Raw genomic sequence first — 20,446 nt, forward strand, 5'->3', positions numbered from 1 at the left:
TGGGACAAAAAATCCACAAGCAGCTGACTTGAAGAGATGCTAGTTCACATGGGGGGTGGGCCTCGTCTAATCAGGCAAAGACCTCAAGGGCACACCCTGAGGTTTCCCAGAGAAGGAATTCTGCCTCAAGTCTGGAGTGTCCCCTGCTACATGCCCACCTGCCCCGCAGGTTTCACCCTCAGCAGCCCCGCCATCGACATCACATGAGCCAATTCCTGGATAACCATCTGTGTATCGTCTTCGTGTGTATCTTTTTGTATATATGTGCGGGTGTGTTTCTGCAAACATGTATCTCTTCGTGCATACATATCCACACGTATTTCTGCAGACATGTATCTCTTTGTGCATACGTATCCACACGTATTTCTGCAAATATATATCTTCGTGCATACATATACACACATATTTCTGCCAACATGTATCTCTTCGTGCATATGTATCCACACATATTTCTGCAAATATGTATCTCTTTGTGCATACGTATCCACATGTATTTCTGCAAACATCTATCTCTTCATGCATACGTATCCACAGGTATTCCTGCAAATATGTATCTCTTCGTGCATACGTATCCACAGGTATTCCTGCAAATATGTATCTCTTCGTGCATACGTATCCACACATATTTCTGCAAATAGATATCTCTTTGTGCACGCGTATCCACACGTATTTCTGCAAATATATATCTTTGTGCACACGTATCAACACGTATTTCTGCAAATATGTATCTCTTTGTGCATATGTATCCACGTATATATTTTCCTGTCTCTTCTGGGTATATATTCCGATATGGATCTACCTGTATCTGTGTCTGTATCTGTATCTCTCTGTATATACATTTTCCACATACATCTTGCTCTCCCGTTAGCTTTGTCCTCATGAACAAATCCAGCCCGGAGGTAAGCCGTGGTTTCCACGGGACACTCCTGCTGGCTTTGGAGACCTTCTGCGGGCACCCCGGGTACGTGCAGCTGACATCCTTCCCAGCCACGTTCACTTCCGGTCCTGGATGTGCCCTGTCGTCTCACGAAGGCCCGCATTAGACGCTCTCCTGGCGCATACCCTCACGTGCGCAGGGCGGCCTGCAGGTCGTAGGATTTGCCCTCTCAGAAGTCACGATGCAGAGGTGCGGCCAGGATCTTTGAGGGAAGTCCCCCCCCTCCCTCCCAAGCCCGCACACGAAGGTGTCCAAGTCCTGACCCCCATGTTGTGGACTAATGTCCCCAAGGACGTCCACGACCCGATTCCCAAAGCCTGTGAACATGTGACCTTCTGTGACCAACGGGCCCTTACAGGTGATTACGCTCGGGACCCTGAGATGGTAACTGTACAGGGAGGCCACTGTTCGCACGGGACAAGTGTGTCAGAGGCCATGCCCCAGCCCCACCGGCTGCTGGCAGGTGGACACCTGAGCCACGGGAGGGAAAGGCTCATTGCTCCCCGGGGGTCAAGGAAGGTGCGTCATGGGGTCAGGACCCAACGGCATTCAACTCCGACTACAGGCATCCTTGCAAAAGACCACGTTGTTTTAAAGTAAAAAAATAGAGCGCCGTATAAATAAGTGTTCAAACAATGAAAAGACAAAACGGCTTCCAGAACCTTCCGGGGCTGGAAGCAACTTTGTGGTTCACACGCTCTCCGGGGCGACGGTGACTTCCTCCACGGTTAGGATCTCTTCATGGTCGATCTTTCCTGTATCCGGGGTGGATTTCTCCCAGATGATCTGGGGGGCACAGGGAGGACGGGGGTGTCGGGTTTTCGGGAACCCAGCGAGCAGGGCTCGGGTGGCCGAGGGCTGTGGATGGGAACTGGGGGCCCGGTGGGCGGGGCCGCCCTGTGACTGAGGCATAAAAGGACCGCCTGATGGGACGGCTTGGGACAGGGGCCTCCAGGCATACGGTCCGGCACGTGCAAAGGTCCTGGGGCAGGACCGAGCCTGGGGACCAAGGGAGGGGAAGGAGGCTCACTGCCCACCCCCCGTGCTGGTTCGCTGCCCCCCCCCCCCCCCCACCTACCTGGTGGTCAGTGTGAACGTTCTCACTCCATTTATCCTTGATGTGCGGAATCCGTGGGAATAAGGTCTCTGACGCAAACAACCTGGGGACACAAGGAGCGTGTGAACGACAGACCGGCATGTAACCTCACCCGTCTGTGACGTGGGACACGTCCTCCTGCCGTGTGAGAAGCCACAGCCACGTTCCGGGGAACGATTTCACTGAAGGCTCGAATCTCAGAGAAATGAGCAAACACGAGACTGAGTCCCTGGGGTACGGGGATGGACTGGAGGATGTGGCCCATCGCGGGCATCCTGGGGTAGCCCGGGGTCCCCGGACATGTCCCCCTGTCCCTCCAACCTTGGAGAGCACGCTTTCCGAGCCGGCAGGTTCCTGTCCACGAGCTGGGTTTATGGTCGGCACTATTTCCAGCGGCCTGACCTCATTTGTGCATCTGAGCCTGAACAGCTGAGTGCTGTCCCCCCAAAATATATACTCAGGTCCTGAGTCCAGGCACCTGGAAACAGGACCTTGTTGGGAATTTTATCTTTGCAGATGTAATCAAGTTAATGTGAGCTCATCCTGCGTGAGGGAACCTAAATCCAATGACGGGTGTCCCTGCCCTGCCTGGATCTGAGTGGTCCTGTCCCCCCTAGATCTCAGGGGCCCTGCCCTGCCTGGATCTCAGTGTTTCTGCCTTTCCTGGATCTCAGTGGTCCTGTGCCTCCTGGATCTCAGTGGCCCTGCCCCTCTTGGATTCAATGGTCTTGCCCCTCCTGAATCTCAGTGGTCCTGCCCCTCCTGGATCCCAGGGGTCCTGCCCTGCCTGGATCTCAGCGGCCCTGCCCTGCCTGGATCTCAGCGGCCCTGCCCTGCCTGGATCTCAGTGGTCATGCCCTGCCTGGATCTCAGTGGCCCTGCCCTGCCTAGATCTCCGTGGTCCTGCCCCTCCTGGGTCTCAGCAGTCCTGCCCCTCCTGGATCCCAGGGGCCCTGCCCCTCCTGGATCTCAGGGGCCCTGCCCCTCCTGGATCTCAGTGGCCCTGCCCTACCTGGATCTCAGTGGTCCTGCCCTGCCTGGATCTCAGTGGCCCTGCCCTGCCTGGATCTCAGTGGCCCTGCCCCTCCTGGATCTCAGCAGCCCTGCCCTTCCTGGATCTCAGTGTTTCTGCCTCTCCTGGATCTCAGTGGCCCTGCCCTACCTGGATCTCAGCAGCCCTCCCCTGCCTGGATCTCAGTGGCCCTGCCCCACCTGGATCTCAGGGGCCCTGCCCCACCTGGATCTCAGGGGTCCTGCCCCTCCTGGATCTCAGTGGCCCTGCCCCACCTGGATCTCAGGGGCCCTGCCCCACCTGGATCTCAGGGGTCCTGCCCCTCCTGGATCTCAGTGGCCCTGCCCCGCCTGGATCTCAGGGGCCCTGCCCTGCCTGGATCTCAGGGGTCCTGCCCCTCCTGGATCTCAGTGGCCCTGCCCCCCCTGGATCTCAGTGGCCCTGCCCTGCCTGGATCTCAGTGGCCCTTCCCTGCCTGGATCTCAGTGGCCCTTCCCTGCCTGGATCTCAGTGGCCCTGTCCTGCCTGGATCTCAGGGGTCCTGCCCCTCCTGGATCTCAGTGGTCCTTCCCTGTCTGGGTCTCAGACTCTCGTCTCCAATGCTGGGAGATGATTCATTTCTGTTGTTTCAAGACATCTGGTTTGTGGTCATTTTTTCCTGTTTCCACAGGAAACACAAGCAGCTTTTCACAAAGATAAGTGCCTTGGGTAAAGCACGCGCTCTGTGACCATTCCGGTGGCTGTGGCCCCTGTTCCCATCTGTTCCCAGGTGCAGGGTCTCTGGGCAACGGGGGTGCCGTGCGGCCCCCGTATTCAGCCGGCCGGGACAGCCCCCCCTTGTCCTGTGCCGTTGGCCACGCGCCTCAGTCCTGAGGGGAACGGCCACCGGATGCCCAGCCAGGACGCGGGGGCCATCGAGGGCTGGGCACAGGAGGCCACCCAGAGGGTCCCCCCATCGTGCAGGAGGGCCACCCTCTGCGAAGATGCCCCAGGTTCACAAACCGTGCCCTGCACCGGCCTGTAGGTGAGAATTAACTTTTCTGCGTGTGCCTTTCATCCCGAGGCGCGTGTGAGGGGCCCTGAGACCCTGTTGGAGCCGAGGGCACACGTCTGCTGCCCACACAGGAGCCCCCGTTCCCCACGTGCAAAGGTGGGCGGACTGGACACTGCCGGCTGGGCCCCAAGGCCTCGGTGAGACTCGCACGGGGACAGGAAGCTTTGGCAGAAAGAGAAGCTGAGGGCGGGGGCCCCCAGCGCCCATCCGGCTGAAGGGTGGGGGCGCACGGGTGGGCTCGGTAGGGCCCCTGGGGGGCTCTGGGGCTGCCCCTCGGGGGTCCCGACGAGGCCCCCGTTGGCCGCGTCTACACCGCCCCCTGCTGAGGGCACACCACCGGCTCTGTGAGCTCCATCCAAACCACCACTGGAATTACCTTTTCACAAAGCAGCTGAGAATCAGGGCACAGACGAAGGTCCCCAGGACCACGAGCACATAGACGTGCACAAAGCTGGCTGTGGCTTGTGTGGAGCCTGGGGAGACAGGGGGACGCACCTCGTACCCCTCAGGGCAGACTGGGGACACACGGCAGTCATTCCCTCGCCGGCTGGCCGCGGAGGAGAAAGGCTCAGAGCGGCGGAGGACCCGCCAAGTGTCCACCCCGAAGCCTTCCCGCAAAGCTGTCCGTGAGCCAAAGGGGCCTCTGCACCGTCCACACCAGAACGTGCTCTGACGGTGCGATAAACCGATTTCAAAGGGGACCAAAAAGGCACGCCTGGGAGGCTCTGTCGGTTAAGCGTCCGACTTCGGCTCTGGTCATGATCTCAGGGTTCATGACTGCAACCCCTGCATCAGGCTCTGCGCTCACAGCTCGCAGCCTGGAGCCCGCTTTGGATTCTGTGTCTCCCTCTCTCTCTGCCCGTCCCCTGCTCATGCTCTGTCTCTCTCTGTCTCAAAAATAAATAAAAACGTTAAAAAAACTTTTTTAAATAAAAAAATAAACATTTAAAAAAAAAGACCAAAAAAATTAATTAATTTCTAAAAAAACAAACCAAATGACTAAGTAAATACATTTCAAATCCCCAAATAAAATAAAAATGGACCAAATAAATAAATTTTAACCTCCAAATAAAATAGAAATGGACCAAATAAATAAATTTTAACCTCCAAATAAAATAGAAATGGACCAAATAAATAAATTTTAACCTCCCAAATAAAATAAAAATGGACCAAATAAACTTTAACCTCCAAATAAAATAGAAATGGACCAAATAAATAAATTTTAACCTCCCAAATAAAATAAAAATGGACCAAATAAACTTTAACCTCCAAATAAAATAGAAATGGACCAAATAGATAAGTAAATTTAAAAAATAAAAAAATAAATACAAATGGACCCCCCCAACCAACCATACGCATTTCCAGGCATATGGTTTTTTTTTTTTTTTTTTTTTCTCTGCAGGCATATGGCTTCAACAAAGTCGCCCTACAAGTGTCAGACCAGGAGACCCCTTCCGGCTGGGGTGGCCGGTTCAGGAGGCTGCGGGGCGTTTGTCCTTCCTCTGAAGGAGCACAGACAAGCGCACGGGAACCCCTGGGTCGTGAGCCTCCAGGGAGACGGGACGGGCTAACAGATGGATCCGGAGGCGCTCCCGGGTCACGTACCGAATTCCACGGGCTGGCTCCAGGCGCTCCAATGCTGTCCCCGTGCGTCTGAGACCCGTATCGTCACAGTGTGCTTGGGTCTGGGCTCTGGACTCGGGAAGTTGTATTTATTTTCCGATTTGCCGGTCACATCGATCTTTGGACAGAAGAGAAAAGTTTCAAGGCAGGGTCTCCTGTGTTCAGCAAAGAAGGGCTGGGGCGGGAGGTGGGGGGGAGCGGGCGGGGGGGGGATGCCTTTCCAACGGCCCCACCGAGGCAGCTGACAGGTTCAGAAGCACGCTCCCTCCGGGGCCGAGCATCAGAACTGTCTAGAAACACGTGGTCTCGGGGGCTCCCCCAAGTAGAAATCACTCAGCAGGTACAAGGGCCAGGAGCAGAGACGGGGACCGAGCTAAGCCCCATTGGACAGAAGACGATACGGAAGGTCAGAGTGTCCCTAGGACTTAGGAAACGTCCCCATAAAGGACGTTGACGTCCACCCACTACTGGTGTTTGGCAGGAAGAAATCTGGGTCACGCTCACAGGAATCTTCTGGGTCAGGGTTTCAACTCACCAGTTGATTTCCGGCGTGTTCCCTGTTGTCCTAGAAAAAAACAAACAGAACTAGATGTACTTTTCTGCATTGGGCACATTTTTACAGTTTTCACACGTTGTCCCCTGGGAGTGTGGTCAAGGGTCACACCCCGGGGCCCAGGGGACGGCTGAGGCCCTGTGAGCTGCCTTCACCCGAGTGACGTGGGGACTGAGGGTGGGACTCGTCCACGGAGGGAAACGGGGCCTGATCACGCCTGGGGTTCAAGCCAGTGGCGGATGGGGCCAAGCAAGGGCTGGAGGTCGAGTTTGTCTACACTGGGCACAGGCGGATGTGGAGAGAGGGCTCCCCCTTGTCTACACTGGGCGCAGCTGGAAGTGGAGAGAGGGCTCCCCCTGTCTACACTGGGCGCACGTCCATACGGAGCCTAGCGTCCCCGTGTCTACACTGCGCGCACGTCCATATGGGGCCTAGCGTCCCCCTGTCTACACTGGGCGCACGTCCATACGGAGCCTAGCGTCCCCGTGTCTACACTGCGCGCACGTCCATATGGGGCCTAGCGTCCCCCCGTCTACACTGCACGCAGGTCCATATGGAGCCTAGTGTCCCCCCGTCTACACTGCACGCAGGTCCATATGGAGCCTAGCGTCCCCCCGTCTACACTGCACGCACGTCCATATGGAGCCTAGCGTCCCCCGTCTACACTGCGCGCACGTCCATACGGAGCCTAGCGTCCCCCGTCTACAATGCGCGCACGTCCATACGGAGCCTAGCGTCCCCCCTGTCTACACTGCGCGCACGTCCATATGGAGCCTAGCGTCCCCCGTCTACACTGCGCGCACGTCCATACGGAGCCTAGCGTCCCCCGTCTACAATGCGCGCACGTCCATACGGAGCCTAGCGTCCCCCCTGTCTACACTGCACGCACGTCCATATGGAGCCTAGCGTCCCCCGTCTACACTGCGCGCACGTCCATACGGAGCCTAGCGTCCCCCGTCTACAATGCGCGCACGTCCATACGGAGCCTAGCGTCCCCCCTGTCTACACTGCGCGCACGTCCATATGGAGCCTAGCGTCCCCTTGTCTACACTGCGCGCACGTCTATATGGAGCCTAGCGTCCCCCTGTCTACACTGGGCGCACGTCCATACGGAGCCTAGTGTCCCCCTGTCTATACCGAGTCTCCGTTGATGGGGAAGAGAGAGTCCGCCTTGCCCCCCCTGGCCTCCCGTGGTCGTGGCGGAGCGAACCTGCCTTGTCTACACTGGGTCCCGGCGGTCCTGGAGGAAAGAACCCCCTTCTCCAGGCGGGTGCCGGCGGCGTGGACGGCCAGGGCCTGTGCGTCCCGCCTCGGCCTGCTCACCTCCAAGCCCCGACGGCGCTCGGGGAGCAGCCGGGGGTGTCCCCTCGCCCTGGGACCGGCCGCGGGGTGACCGTCCCGCGGGGGGCACCGTGTCCTCCTCTGCCTCGCCCTCCCGCCTCACCCATCCCTGCCGGGCCGCGTGCACCGGGCCCTCGCGGCGGGGGGCGGGGCGCTGGTCTGCCCTCTGGGTCGACGCCGTCCCGTCCGGGGCCGAGCGCACTGACCTGTTTCTGGATGCGCAGCTGGTAGTTGAAGTCCCAGGCGGACGAGGGGTGTCGGGTCCTGGGCGGGTCCCAGAGGATCTGGCAGTGGGACGGGTTGCAGTCGACGCTGACGTTGTTGGGCGGGCTGTATATTTCTGCGAGGGGGACCGAGGTCACGGCCCTGAGCCCCGGGGGCTCCGGCCCAGGTCCGCCCGCCGGGCGTCAAGGGGCAGCCGGTAGCACCAAAGGGGACCGCGGGCGGGCGCGTGGGCAGGGCTGGCGGTGCGCACGCGCGACCGCGTGGCCGGCTGCGGGGAGGGACCCGGGAACCCCGGGGGAGGGAAGGAGGGACGTAGGGGGGGCTGAGCGGACACGGGGCCACTATGGGGACAGCCGGGCGGAGAGGACGCACGTCCTGACCCGGCGAGCGGCGAAGGGATACCCCGCGGGGTGGGTCGCGCCAAGGCTGGGGACGTGCGGTCTGTGTCTCCTCCCGGCGGCCACATTCGGTCCTCAACCCCGGAGGTGGGAGGGGGCGCGTTCCGTCACGGAAAACCCGCACAGACTGCTACGACTGTCCCCGTCCTTTCGGGACGGCACGCAGCCTTCCTTACGCAGACACGACTCCTTAAACCGTTGCCCCTTGGGGCCCCCAGCCCCTCTCCCATTCCCCCCCCCCCCCCGCCCCTGGCCGAAGTCAGAGGAGGGAACTGAAAATTCAAAGCCACCGATCCTGCGGTTGGTAACCCTGGCAACCGGCCCCCACCCCGAGCGCTTTTCCGCGGTCACCTCGTTAACATAACAAAAGACACATTCACGGCTCTGGACCCCGGGAAATTCAAAGGGTCTGGTCAGCCCTGGGCCACAGAGCCGGGAGGGAGACCCAGAGCGGCTGATCGGAAGTCACAGTATCACAGGGCTGAAGTTTGCAATAATCTTGGGGCCTCCTGGGTCACATAAAAGTCTTAGAAACATGGGGAAGAAGAGAGAAAAGTCGGGATTCCCTCGGAAGGAAGGTGGCCACGTCTGGGCCAGGGGACGTTTGTCCTGCTGTGACAGTCCCAGGGGCCCCAGCGGCCACCTAGAGCTCCCCCAACAGGTGGCTCTGCAAGAGGGGGCTGGGGGAGACGTGAGCTGGCATCCGTTTGTCAACGGGGTCCCCCCAAAAGGCAAGAGAAGGCTGTGCCCGCTACCACATGGGGAGGCCCACAAGCGAGCCCGAATTCCCCTCCCGCCACCTCCCGGTCCGAATGTCCCCCTCTGTCCTGCTGGGACTTCGCTGTGGGGGCCTCGGGGGGGGGGGCTCTGGCTTCCTCCGGTGGACGGTGGGGGGCAGGGGCACCACACCTTTTCACCACGCCGAGTTCAGAGTAGAAGGGGTGCTGGCCCCCTTACTCGGCCACCTTCCAGAAGGAAGGAACCGTATGGACACCTCGACTCGGGGTCTCTGGCCTCCAGAGCTGCGAGAGAATACATTTCTGTTCTTCCAACCCCCCCAGTTTGTGGCCAGGTGCTAACAGCAGCCCCAGGAAACGCGGGCTGGTGTCCCGGCAAATCCTGTCCCAAGCTCCCCTGCCAAGCATGGGTTCACCCCACAGGACGCCGTTCTCACCTATGTTTTTCAAGGACAAAATTGTGTCAAAAAACTGGACCGCCGTCTCTCGGCTGGTGCCGTTCACCAGGAAGTAATTGCGGAACGTTAATCCCGACAGATCGTGCAGGTGACATCCGACGTGGGTTCCTGAGTCCGTCACGTAATGAGGACACTCTCTTTCCCTTTTTTCCCTACAAGATTCCAAGGTGTTCGGAGACCGGTCAGGGCGTCCCCCCCTCCCGCCCTGTGCTTTTCAAGGCCGCCTACGTAAGGTCGACACTTACTTAAAGTCTAGTATGTACAAGAAATATTGGACGTCATCAGGCACAGCCCGACCTTTCGCCCAAGTGCAGTTCATGAAGTTCACGTTGTAGATAAAACAGGAGAAGTTTTGGGCAGCGGTGCCCTCGCCACCTGAGAAGACACAAGAAGGAAACAATCTGGGCAAGGGGACCACAGGCTTTATGCTTGGAGCCTCTACCGAGCATTCAAAGAATAGTTCGTTCCAGTCCTTCTTAAACACGTCCAAAAAATAGAAGAAGAGGAAACACTTCCAAATTCATTTTGTTTTATTTACTTTTTATTTCGAGAGAGAGAGGGAGAGGTGGGAAGGGGCAGAGAGAGAGAGGAAGAGAGAGAATCCCAAGCAGGCTCAGTGCTGTCAGCGGGAAGCCTGATGCAAGGCTCAAACTCATGACCTGAGCCGAAATCAAGAGTCGCACGCTTAACAGACCCACCCTGAGCTTTCAGCACAGAGCCTGACGTGGGGCTCGAACTCACAGACTGTGAGATCATGACCTGAGCTGAAGTTGGTTGCTTAACCGACTGGGCCACCCAGGTGCCCCATCACCACCTCAATTTAAACATAGCATGGGAAATCCTAGCCAGAGCAATTAGACAAGAAAAAGAAATAAAGGTATCGAAATTAAAAAAAAAAATCAAGATTATGTGTTTGCTGATAATATAATCATATGTGTACAAAAAACCCCTAAAAACTAAACAAGCAAAAACACTTTAATTTTTTTTTAATTTTTTAAAATATTTATTTATTTTTCAGAAAGAGAGAGACACAGAGTGCAAGCAGGGGAGGAGCAGAGAGAGAGGGAGACACAGAATCCAAAGCAAGCCCCAGGCTCTGAACTGTCAGCCCAGAGCCCGACATGGGGCTGGAACTCACGAACCGTGAGATCATGACCTGAGCCAAAGTCTGCCGCTCAACCAACCGAGCCACCCAGGTGCCCCCAAAAACACTTTTATTATAGCTAATAAATAAATGTAATAAAGTTGCAGGATACAAAATCAGCATGCAAAAATCAGTATTTGTATACTCTAATGGCAACCCGTTTAGGAAGAGAATTAAGAAAATAATTCCAGGGTGCCTGACTGGCTCAGCTGGTAGAGCATGTGACTCTTGATGTTGGGACTGTGGGTTTGAGCCCCACATTGGGTGTAGAGATTACTTAAAAATAAGAAAAATTTAAAAAAGGACATAATCCCTTTGTTCTGATAACAACAAAAGGAATACAATACTTAGGAATAAACTGAACCAAGAAAGTGAAAGATGTGTATACTGAATATTATCCGACATCGATGAAGAAAATTTAAGAACACACAAATAAGGGGCGCCTGGGTGGCTCAGTCGGTTGGGTGTCCGACTTCGGCTCAGGTCACGATCTCGCAGTCCGTGAGTTCGAGCCCCGCGTTGGGCTCTGGGCTGATGGCTCAGAGCCTGGAGCCTGCTTCCGATTCTGTGTCTCCCTCTCTCTCTGCCCCTCCCCCGTTCATGCTCTGTCTCTCTCTGTCTCAAAAATAAATAAAACGTTAAAAAAATTAAAAAAAAAATAAGAAAAATTTAAAAAAGGAAATAATCCCTTTGTTCTGATAGCAACAAAAGGAATACAATACTTAGGAATAAACTGAACCAAGAAGGTGAAAGATGTCTATACTGAATATTATCCGACATTGATGAAGAAAATTTAAGAACACACAGATAAGAGGCGCCTGGGTGGCTCAGTCCATTAAGCATTTGACTCTGGGTTTGGGAGGAGAAGGAGAAGAAGGAGGAGGAGGAGGAGAAGTGGGAGGAGGAGGAGAAGGAGAAAACAACAAAAGAAAACAAACAAACACAACAAAAGACCCCCCAAAACTGAAACAACCTGAATAGGGCAAAGGACCTGAATAGACATTTTTCAGAAGAAGATACACAGATGGCCAATGGCTACGTTGGAAGATACTCCACATCACTCATCATCAAAGAAATGCGAATCAAAGCCACAAGGAGCTGTCGTCTCACACCTGCTAAATGGCTATTATGAAAAAGAGGAGAGATCAATACCGGGGAGGGTGTGGGCAACAGGGAACCCTGTGCACTGCTGGTGGGAATGTGCGTGAGTGCAGCCACTGTGGAAAAATTAGGAAGTTTCTCTAAATATTCACCGCAGAACTCTCATATGGCCCAGCAATCCCTACTTTTGGGTCTATACCGAAAGGAAACGAAATCTGGATCCCCAAAAGGTATACACACCCCCATGTTCATTATGGCACACATTCACAATGTGAATCATCATTCATTATGATTCGCAATAGCCAACGTGTGGACACAGCCTAAACGGTGTTGCTGAATGGATGGATACAGAAGATGTGGTGTATACACACGATGGAGTAGTATTCCGTTACAAAAAGAAGGTGTTATGTGTGCTAAGTGAGCAAAGTCAGACAAGAAAGACAAAATTGGGCATGCCTTGAGGGTAATGATGTCCAGAAGGATCACTGTGATGTTTTCCCTACCTGGGTTAGCGTAGACCAGTTTTTCTGGAATCGGTCCTTGGGTGCTATTTACTTTAACCACGAACGTGATTCCCCCATGGAGAGAATCATGGGAAAAGTTGCAGTGACAGTCTTTGTTCTTGGGCTAAAAAGATGCAACCAGTCAGCGCATTAGGAAATTTTTTCTTCTCATCTGGATGTCGTTTGTTCATCCACTGACCCCGTGAAGTCACCACCACCCATGCACATTCTCTGGGTGGGTGTTGGCGTGCCAACATGTAGGTGGGACCTCAACCCTGCAGTGTATAGTGTTGTTTAGAAGGCGGGAACAGAGGCCTTCTTTCACTGGGGCCCTCAGTCACCAGACATCCGGTTAAAATGTAGATTCTGGCTCAGTGGGGTCCAGGTGGGGGAGTTTTCTTGTCCTGTCTCAAACCCCTCATACAGTCACAGGCTTCATGTTACCATTGTATCTGGTGAGCCTTGTGACCTTGTTTTCATCGAACACTCGGGACTAATGCTATGTCTTTCTTGGGATTAAGTCCGCCGTGTGGATGAGTTTGGATGGATCCACCGGGCAAAAGGCTGCAGTTTCTGCTGGGAGGACAGCGGTTCCCCTAAGCAACACCCTCTGACGGGACACCAAAGCCTGAAAATCACAGAATAAGCCACATGTCTTCCCCCGATCACTGTTGTTGGACATTCCGTCTCCCGGAAAGTGCCCCCTGGAAATTCTGGGCACATTCGGGTTCCCGATCGGAATCTGCCCTTGTGGCCCTGGGTCCCGCATCCCACCAGATTGTCTCATTTCGCCCTCTTTGGGTGGGTGATCATCCCCAAGGGTCCCACCCTACAGCCTGTGACAGGTCTAACCTCATAGGAGCTTTGAGCTGGGCATCCTTTCTGGGGAGCCCCGCCCTCCCTTTCCTTTTGGGATAAGACATTTTCCAAGGAGTTGCTAAGTCCCCCAGGGAATCGGGCCCCCAGGCACCTTTTGGACACGGGCCAGTCCTTATCTCCCTGGTACATCTAGAACCATGATGTGTCCCAACGTCATACCCATGCGGTCCATTCCCACCTGTTGTAGCCTTATTCCTAACGTGAAGAGAGCCTCGTGAAGGATACCAGATGACTTTATCAAATCATCTTACCTTTTTTCTGATCTCTCCTTTCTCCTTGTGGATCATCACACATTCGAGGTAGGTAGTGTTTTCTTTGCAGTCCCAACTCAGTTCCATTGTCCTTCGGTCAAACTTCATATTTAGACTGGGGACCCATTCCGTGGTTGGAACATCTGAAAGACGTAGCCACCGGATTCAGAAGTTGCCCTTTTCCCATTGTCACTCCCCACCCGCTGACCCATCCCGTATCTTGTAAGCAAAGATCAAGGCTGGGACATGCTGTGCCCTTCCCCTGTCCCACCCCAGGTGGCCCCAGGGCATTGGCGCATCCTCAGAATCTGCCCCGCTCCCATCTCCCCTTCCTGCCTGGATCTCTGTGCCTTTTCTCCATGTGAGGACGCCTACCATGTACGTGAGCCAAGACCAACCAAGTGAGAACCAGCAGAGACTATTTTTACTGCGAGCTCAGCACTGTGAGGGAGTCGGCCACCATCGGCGGCACTTGTCAGAGACTCAAGGGCGGACAGAGGGGAGGGCAGGTTTCACAGTGGACAAGCGGGGCCATTCGGTTGTGCCTGAGCAGAGGCTGTGGGTGTGGGGGAGATCACATGACTCCCTAGAAGCGGGGTGCCCCTGTGATACATTAGGACAGCGCATCGGGCTTCCTCCGGTTGGTCCTAAGGCAGAACTTGTGTCAGAAAGCAGGGAAGCTGTCAGTTAGTGACCAAATCCCTGACATAACGCAGCCGAGAAAGTCTTTGACGGTCAACAGAACTCTGACAACACGTCCAGCCAGCTTGTGCACAGCCCTGGACCCAGGGCACTCCGGAGTGAGCAGACCTCACCAGCATCACGTGCAACGCACACGGCAGGGGCCAGGCTGGACAGCACACACTTTGTGCAGGCGTGTAAGGTGCGGAAGGACCCAGAGACCTCACGTGTCAGGACGTGTCCCCAGGGACACAGGACGCGGAATGAGGCGGGCAGAAAAGGGTCAGACAGCTTCACGCCCTTACCCTGGTGCTCCTGAGTCAGGGGTAACGCTGGGTCCAGCAGCATGCAGAACAGGATGGTCGTGGCCCAGGGTCCCAGGGGGCGGCTGGGAGGACGAGGAAGCCCTGGAAGGAGGGACAGTCACACTGTGAGGAAATCAGCTCTCACGAGGGGTCTCGGCAGGAGGACCCAGACAGGATTCCCCAGGGGGATGCTCCGGGGGAAAACCACAGGACCATCCCCAGGCTGATGGCCAGCCCGCTGGTCTGCCTGGGGTCACTGCAGGTTACAACCGGTCTCAGGGGGTCCCCAGAACCGAGGGCCTGGCCTGCAGCCCGGACACGGGCTCCAGCCCACCCTGTGTCCTCTGTATCCCTGCGGTGAGTTGACCACATGCTCTGGCATCATTCCCGTCTGTAATCTATTGGAGGAGATAGACGTCCGCGGGGCCCTTATGACGACGTCCACCATGCTGACATCAAGATGGACACGTCTCTGGGCATGTTATTGTGTCCAGCACAGGAACCAAGATCCACTCACTCCCTAGGGCTCAGGGCTGAGTCCAGGATGGGCACCAACTTGATGGCCATGTTGCGCACAAAACAACAGTGGAGACAGAGAGTCAGGGTCGTTCCCAGGCTGCTGGACTGTGAGTGACGTCCTGGCTCCACATACTCTGCCTCCCGGACACGTCTGGACCGTCTCTGACCGGGGTCCGGGTGGAACGTAGGCTCCCCAAGCCCTTCCCCAGGCTACGCCTTCATTTGTCAAAGAAATGGATGCCAGTTCCACCTGCAGAGAATGGCCCGGGCTGTCCACCTACTCGAGAGCCCGCATGACCAAGAAACCAGGAACCCACTCACGGACTTCTCTCTTCTCCAGAATGAGCTTCCTGTGACAGGCAGGTTACAAAATGATCTCCCCGCAGAGCGTGGATGGAGATTTACCAGTGCCCCGCGGATCTACCCTGCAAATTCACACGTCCGCCATGTTGATCAGGCTTGACTCATGGTCCAGATGAGTCTTGAAGCCACACCCGATATGTCACAGTTCTTGGGAGAAAATTACACACACTCCTATTACTTTCTCATTGTGCTGACTCTTGTTTGGTTCATACAATTTTAATCTTCTAATTTGTATTAAAAAATTTTTAACTAAAAAAATTTTTTTTGCTGTTTATTTATTTTTGAGAGGCAGAGACAGACACAGACACAGAGCACGAGCAAGGGAGGGACAGAGAGAGAGGGAGACACAGAATCCAAAGCAGGCTCCAGGCTCTGAGCTGTCAACACAGAGCCCGACGCGGGACTCGAACTCACAGACTGTGAGATCGTGAACTGAGCTAAAGTCAGATGCTTAACCGACTGATCCACCAGGCACCTCCAAAATGTTTTTAATAGGAGTATAGTTGACACACACTCTGATTCTGTCTTAATAATCAGAATGGATTTGGGGCGAGTAGAAAAAGAAATGATAGGTCAGGTTTCCATTGTGGTAATAAAAATATTTTGAGGTTTGTCTTTTTTTTTTAACTTCTTTTTTTAAAAACTTGAGTTTTGCAACTATCGAAAGGGGTGTGTAAACATAAAAGAGGAAAATAAAAAGGGTAAGTGCACAGAGAGATATGGAGGAGCCTAAATGATTTACTAAGTGAAAGAAGGCAGCTTGAAAATGATACGTCCTGTATGATTCCAACTCTATGACATTCTGGAAAAGGAAAAAGTATGGAGACAGAAAAAAGTGAGCTGTCTTCAGGGTTGGGGGAGGGACAGATGGGCAGGTGGAGCACAGAGGATTTTTGGGGCAGTGAAACTACTCTGTTATCATCCTATAACGGTGGATCCATGTTGTTGCACATCTGTCCAAACTCAAAGAATGTCCAACACCAAGAGTTACTCTAACGTAAACCGTGGACTTTAATCAATAATCACGTATCAATATTGGTCCATCAATTATAACAGCTGTGCCGCACTGATGGCAAATATTAATAATGGGGGAGACTAGGTCCAAGGGGAAGCACATATATAGGAATCCCTTAATTTTGACTTAAATGTTTCTGTAAACCTAAAACTGCTCTTAAGAAAAAAACAAAGTCTATTAAAAACTTTTTCAACACGTAAGGACAAAAGCAAAGGGATCTGGTCACATAAAGCTGCACTCAACAGAGAACACCTGATGCTATGCTTGGGTTTGGGGTGGGGTCTTGTGGTCTGCCCACCATCTCCCTGGTGGTATTTTTGCTGGGGTTGGTTCCTTGGTGATTGTTGTTGTCACTTGTGAGTTGTAACGAGGGTCTTAGGTCTCTAAGTATTTCTCTCCCTCTCAGCCACTAACTGCCTCTGCTGTTTCTTCCTGCCTTTGTGTTCCCTATGACCTCATCCTTTTAATTCCTTATCTTTTCTTGGAGGTTCCTCTCTCTCTCTTACCACACATGATGGTGTTTTCTGTAATTTCCTTGTGTTAATGGTCTATGTTTTCTATCTTTTCTAAACACTCCCTCTTTACTCTTGGTGTATTAGCTCCCTGGGTGCTGACAGAACAGATAGCCACAAATTTCCTTTCTCCCTTCCCATTTCTCTTCCCTCCCTCCTTGCATCCTTTCTACTTTCTTTCCTTCCTTCCTTCTTTCCCTTCTTCCTCCTGCCTTCTTCCTTCCTTCCTTCCTTCCTTCCTTCCTTCCTTCCTTCCTTCCTTCCATCCCTCCCCCCCTCCCTTCTTTCCTTCCTTCCTTCCCTTCCTCCCTCCCTCCTTCCCTCCCTCCCTCCCTCCTTCCCTCCCTCCCTTCCTACCTTCCTTCCTTCTTTCCTTCCTTCCTTCCCCCCCTCCCTTCTTTCCTTCCTTCCTTCCCTTCCCCCCTCCCTCCTTCCCTCCCTCCCTTCCTACCTTCCTTCCTTCCTTCCTTCCTTCCTTCTTCTTTCCTTCCTTCCTCCCTTCCTCCCTCCTTTCCTTCCTCCCTCCCTCCCTCCTTCTGTCCTTCATTCCTTCCTTCCTTCATTTTGTCCCTTCTTTCTTCCCTCCTTTTTCCCCCCTCCCTCCCTCTCTCTCACCCAGTCCTTTCCCCATTTCGTCCAGTGTCTGCTTTCTGGCTGCCTCCATCCAGCTGGTCCCTCTCTTCATGGGCTCTCTTCCTCTCCCCCTGGGCCCCCCTTAAGCTCCCTCTCCTGTCTCCCTCCCATGCATGGCCAGTTCAGCACATCTGGGCTCCTCTCTCCCCCACGTCCAGCCCCATCCAGGGGATCCTTCCTCTGTAGGAGCTACAGGCCCCCGCCTCACTGCTCCCTGCCCCACAGACCTCTGAGCTGTGGGGGATCATTCCTCACCGCCTGCCTCCTTCCCCACTCACTCTGTGCAGTGACAGGCGGCCTGCCTACTGAGGACTCTTCTAGGTGCCCCAGCCCCTTCTCCCCTGCTGTGCACCACTTTCTCCGGCTGGAGCCCAACGGTGCAGAATCCAGCCAGCTCCCCACACGTCAGGGGTGCACACCTGAGCCACCGTGCACCTGGGGAGCCGCCCCCAGCCTCCAATTCCTGCCTCCCAACCTCCCAGAGCCCACCCTGCCCGCAGGGCACCACACTTGCTATAAAAGAGGAAATGAAAGCGGGGAGCAGACCTGTCCCAACTTCCCGGCCTCCCCCGCACCTAGCAGTCCAGAGCTATGGCGACCTTCCGGCTTCCTCCGTCTGCAAGCTGAACCCTGCTCCACCCAGGCCTTCCCAGGCTTGTTTTCCCTTCACCCCCATAAACGTCTCGAACCCGCGTTTCTCCTCCTTTTTCCAGCCTCCCATACCAGCTGCTTGGGGGCTGCACACGCAGCAGGTGCCTGTGGATGGACGCCCGCCCCACCGCCCCGGTTCACCCGCCGCCCTGAATTTCTGCACCGAAATTTGCCCACGCCTGGACCTGTTCCCCATTCTGCTTCCTCTGCACTGACCCCTGCCTGTTTCTTCTTGCTCATGGTGATGGAGCAAAACCATCAACTTCTGTAAAACTGGATGAAGGAAAAAAAAGAAAAACCCAAAAGCAAACAACTGGGTTCTTTCATACCCAAGGGTGGCGGGCAGGGGGCCCACGGGAGGGTTGCTCTTTTTGACTAGATGGTTAGTGATGCTGTGCGGCTCTTGGCCGACGATGCCAACAGTCCCCGTGGAGGACATTGCGGTGAAGCGTGAAGTCATCGGTGCCGTGATGTCTCAGGCGCCTGGTGTGGTGAGCGTAGGCACCTCCCACAGGGTTCCTGGTTTCCCCGCTCACGCCCGTCCTGGGGGGCAGCTCCTGCCGGCCTCACTCCACCGGATGGGAAAACGCCATCCAGCGGGGCAGGGGGGTAGGATCTCGTGCTTCCTTGAGTTTATCTTTGCCTTGATTTTTAAAAACAGGCAAAACGCAGACGGTGTAAAATCTACCCTTTCAACGCCTACGGTTCCACAGCATTTCGCGCATCGGCAACGTTCAGGCATCCTCCCCACCTGAGCCGGGGCGTCCTCGACCCCCCAAAAGGGGGACCCCGTGCCCACTGCTCGACACTACTCACGTCCCTCCTGCCAACCGGGATCCGCCCGGGCTGCGTGTCTCCAATGAATGGTGACCACATAGCACTGCCCTCCTTTGCGTCCACTGCCTACCCAACTTTCCCGTCTTCTCTCGGTTGTCACCAGACGCGGACGCGCTCCGTCACCACGTCGTCGTCCCCAGAGACACCTGCTACCCAGGCCGGCCGGCAGATCTGCACTTGCTTGCCGGGGGCTTTGACGTGAGCGACCGTCAGGAACGTGTATCCCCAGGATCCGGGAAGCACCGTTGCCCGTATGGAAGACCGTCTGTACATGGCACCTCTGAGCGCATCCAAGCCTCGGGAGTAAGTCCAGAGTGGTTTCCAGGATCCCCACACACAGCCTTGCCCGGGGGGCTCAGCCTGGTCCCGGTGCAAGCGGGCTCATCCATCCCTGAGGCTAATTCAGACCCTCCGACACCGCGCCCACGTGCTGTTGGAAATTCCCCCCCTCTGCACGGGGGCCCCCCATCCGGATTTTCCCATTCCTCCCCCTCAGGTGCTCCCTGACGGCCAGTGTCAGCGGCCAGCGGCAGGAACAGGTACCACGGTGACAAGGCGCGTCGGAGACTCAGACAGGGAAGCAACCCGCCTTACCCCAGGGCTCCAGCCTCCGCGCTGGCCACCTGCTTTCTCTCTCTGTTTCCCGGCGCTCTGCCATCTGGCCGCTGTCTCAGGCGGCTCTGGGCCGTGTCAGAAAGTGAGGACCGTGATTGCACTGCAGGGGCACGGCAGCCGACACTTCCCTTTTCTGCTCAGCGCCCGCCCCCTTCCTGTGATGCGGGCTCATTCCATACAGTCGGGACCCCTGGCCGCGGTCAGTGGAAGCCTCGGCTTGTCCGCGCTCTTGGAGAGCTGACCTGGGGCGTGACCCCCTCCCGGCCAGCATCCGTGTGCACAAGCACGTGTCCCCAAGGGCAGGCTGACGGCTCGGGGCGCGTTTTGTGATCCTTCGCGCGCGTGGCCGCATGAGGCTGCTGGGACACCTGCCCACCCTCCGCACGTCCATGGAGACAGGGCAGCTGTAAGCCCACGCGTCCCCTGTCTCGGGCTCTGCCAAGCCCCTCTACGTGGGGCCGATTTTCCCCTCTGGCTTCTGTTGTATGAAGTCAGGGCCACGGGGCAACAGCTTTGCAGACTTCTGCGAGTCCTGCTGAATCTCCCAACCCAAGGGCGGCAACGGGACTTTCTCTAAGAATAACCACATGCACTCCGTGTTCCCTTTTCTTCTTTCCCTCTTTGGGCCTCGGGGTTTTACCTGACACAACAGGTTTTCAGCTTTGCTGAAGGTGACGTGTAACCTTGGCTCTAAGGTCACCTTCTGAAAATCGAATGTGGTGCCAATCGGAGGCCACGATCTTGCAGAAACTCACAGCGAGGAAACGGTCAACTCGTCCCTATAGCTCCAGCCCTCGTCCCCACCGTCGCTCCAGCCACATGGATGTGCTGGGCTGGTCGTCCCTCGGGGCCCGGGGGCATCGCGGGAAAGCTGGTGCCTGTCGCTCACTCTGGGGAGCTCATCACCAGGCCCTGCCTGGATGTCAGTGGCCCTTTCCTGCCTGGAACTCACACTGGCCTGCATTGCTGGGGAAGGATGAATTCCTACTGTTTCAAGCCTCCC

The 20,446-nt window shown here is 55.5% G+C and overlaps 1 protein-coding gene across 1 annotated transcript; it reads right to left on the bottom strand.

The window, feature by feature from the left end:
* Nucleotides 1–1,505: 1,505 nt before the first annotated feature.
* On the bottom strand, nt 1,506–19,532 carry LOC145714935 (granulocyte-macrophage colony-stimulating factor receptor subunit alpha-like). Its single transcript, XM_081794476.1, is given in 13 exon segments — nt 1,506–1,723; nt 2,016–2,097; nt 4,476–4,572; nt 5,705–5,840; nt 6,258–6,287; nt 7,823–7,956; nt 9,414–9,586; nt 9,680–9,809; nt 12,183–12,306; nt 13,313–13,455; nt 14,299–14,400; nt 18,321–18,363; nt 18,365–19,532. Coding segments are annotated over 13 exon segments (1,377 nt in total). The 5' UTR covers nt 18,452–19,532; the 3' UTR covers nt 1,506–1,627.
* Nucleotides 19,533–20,446: the final 914 nt, after the last annotated feature.

Source organism: Panthera onca, chromosome Y (assembly GCF_046562875.1).
Source record: "Panthera onca isolate mPanOnc1 chromosome Y, mPanOnc1 haplotype 2, whole genome shotgun sequence".
Lineage (NCBI taxonomy): Eukaryota > Metazoa > Chordata > Mammalia > Carnivora > Felidae > Panthera > Panthera onca.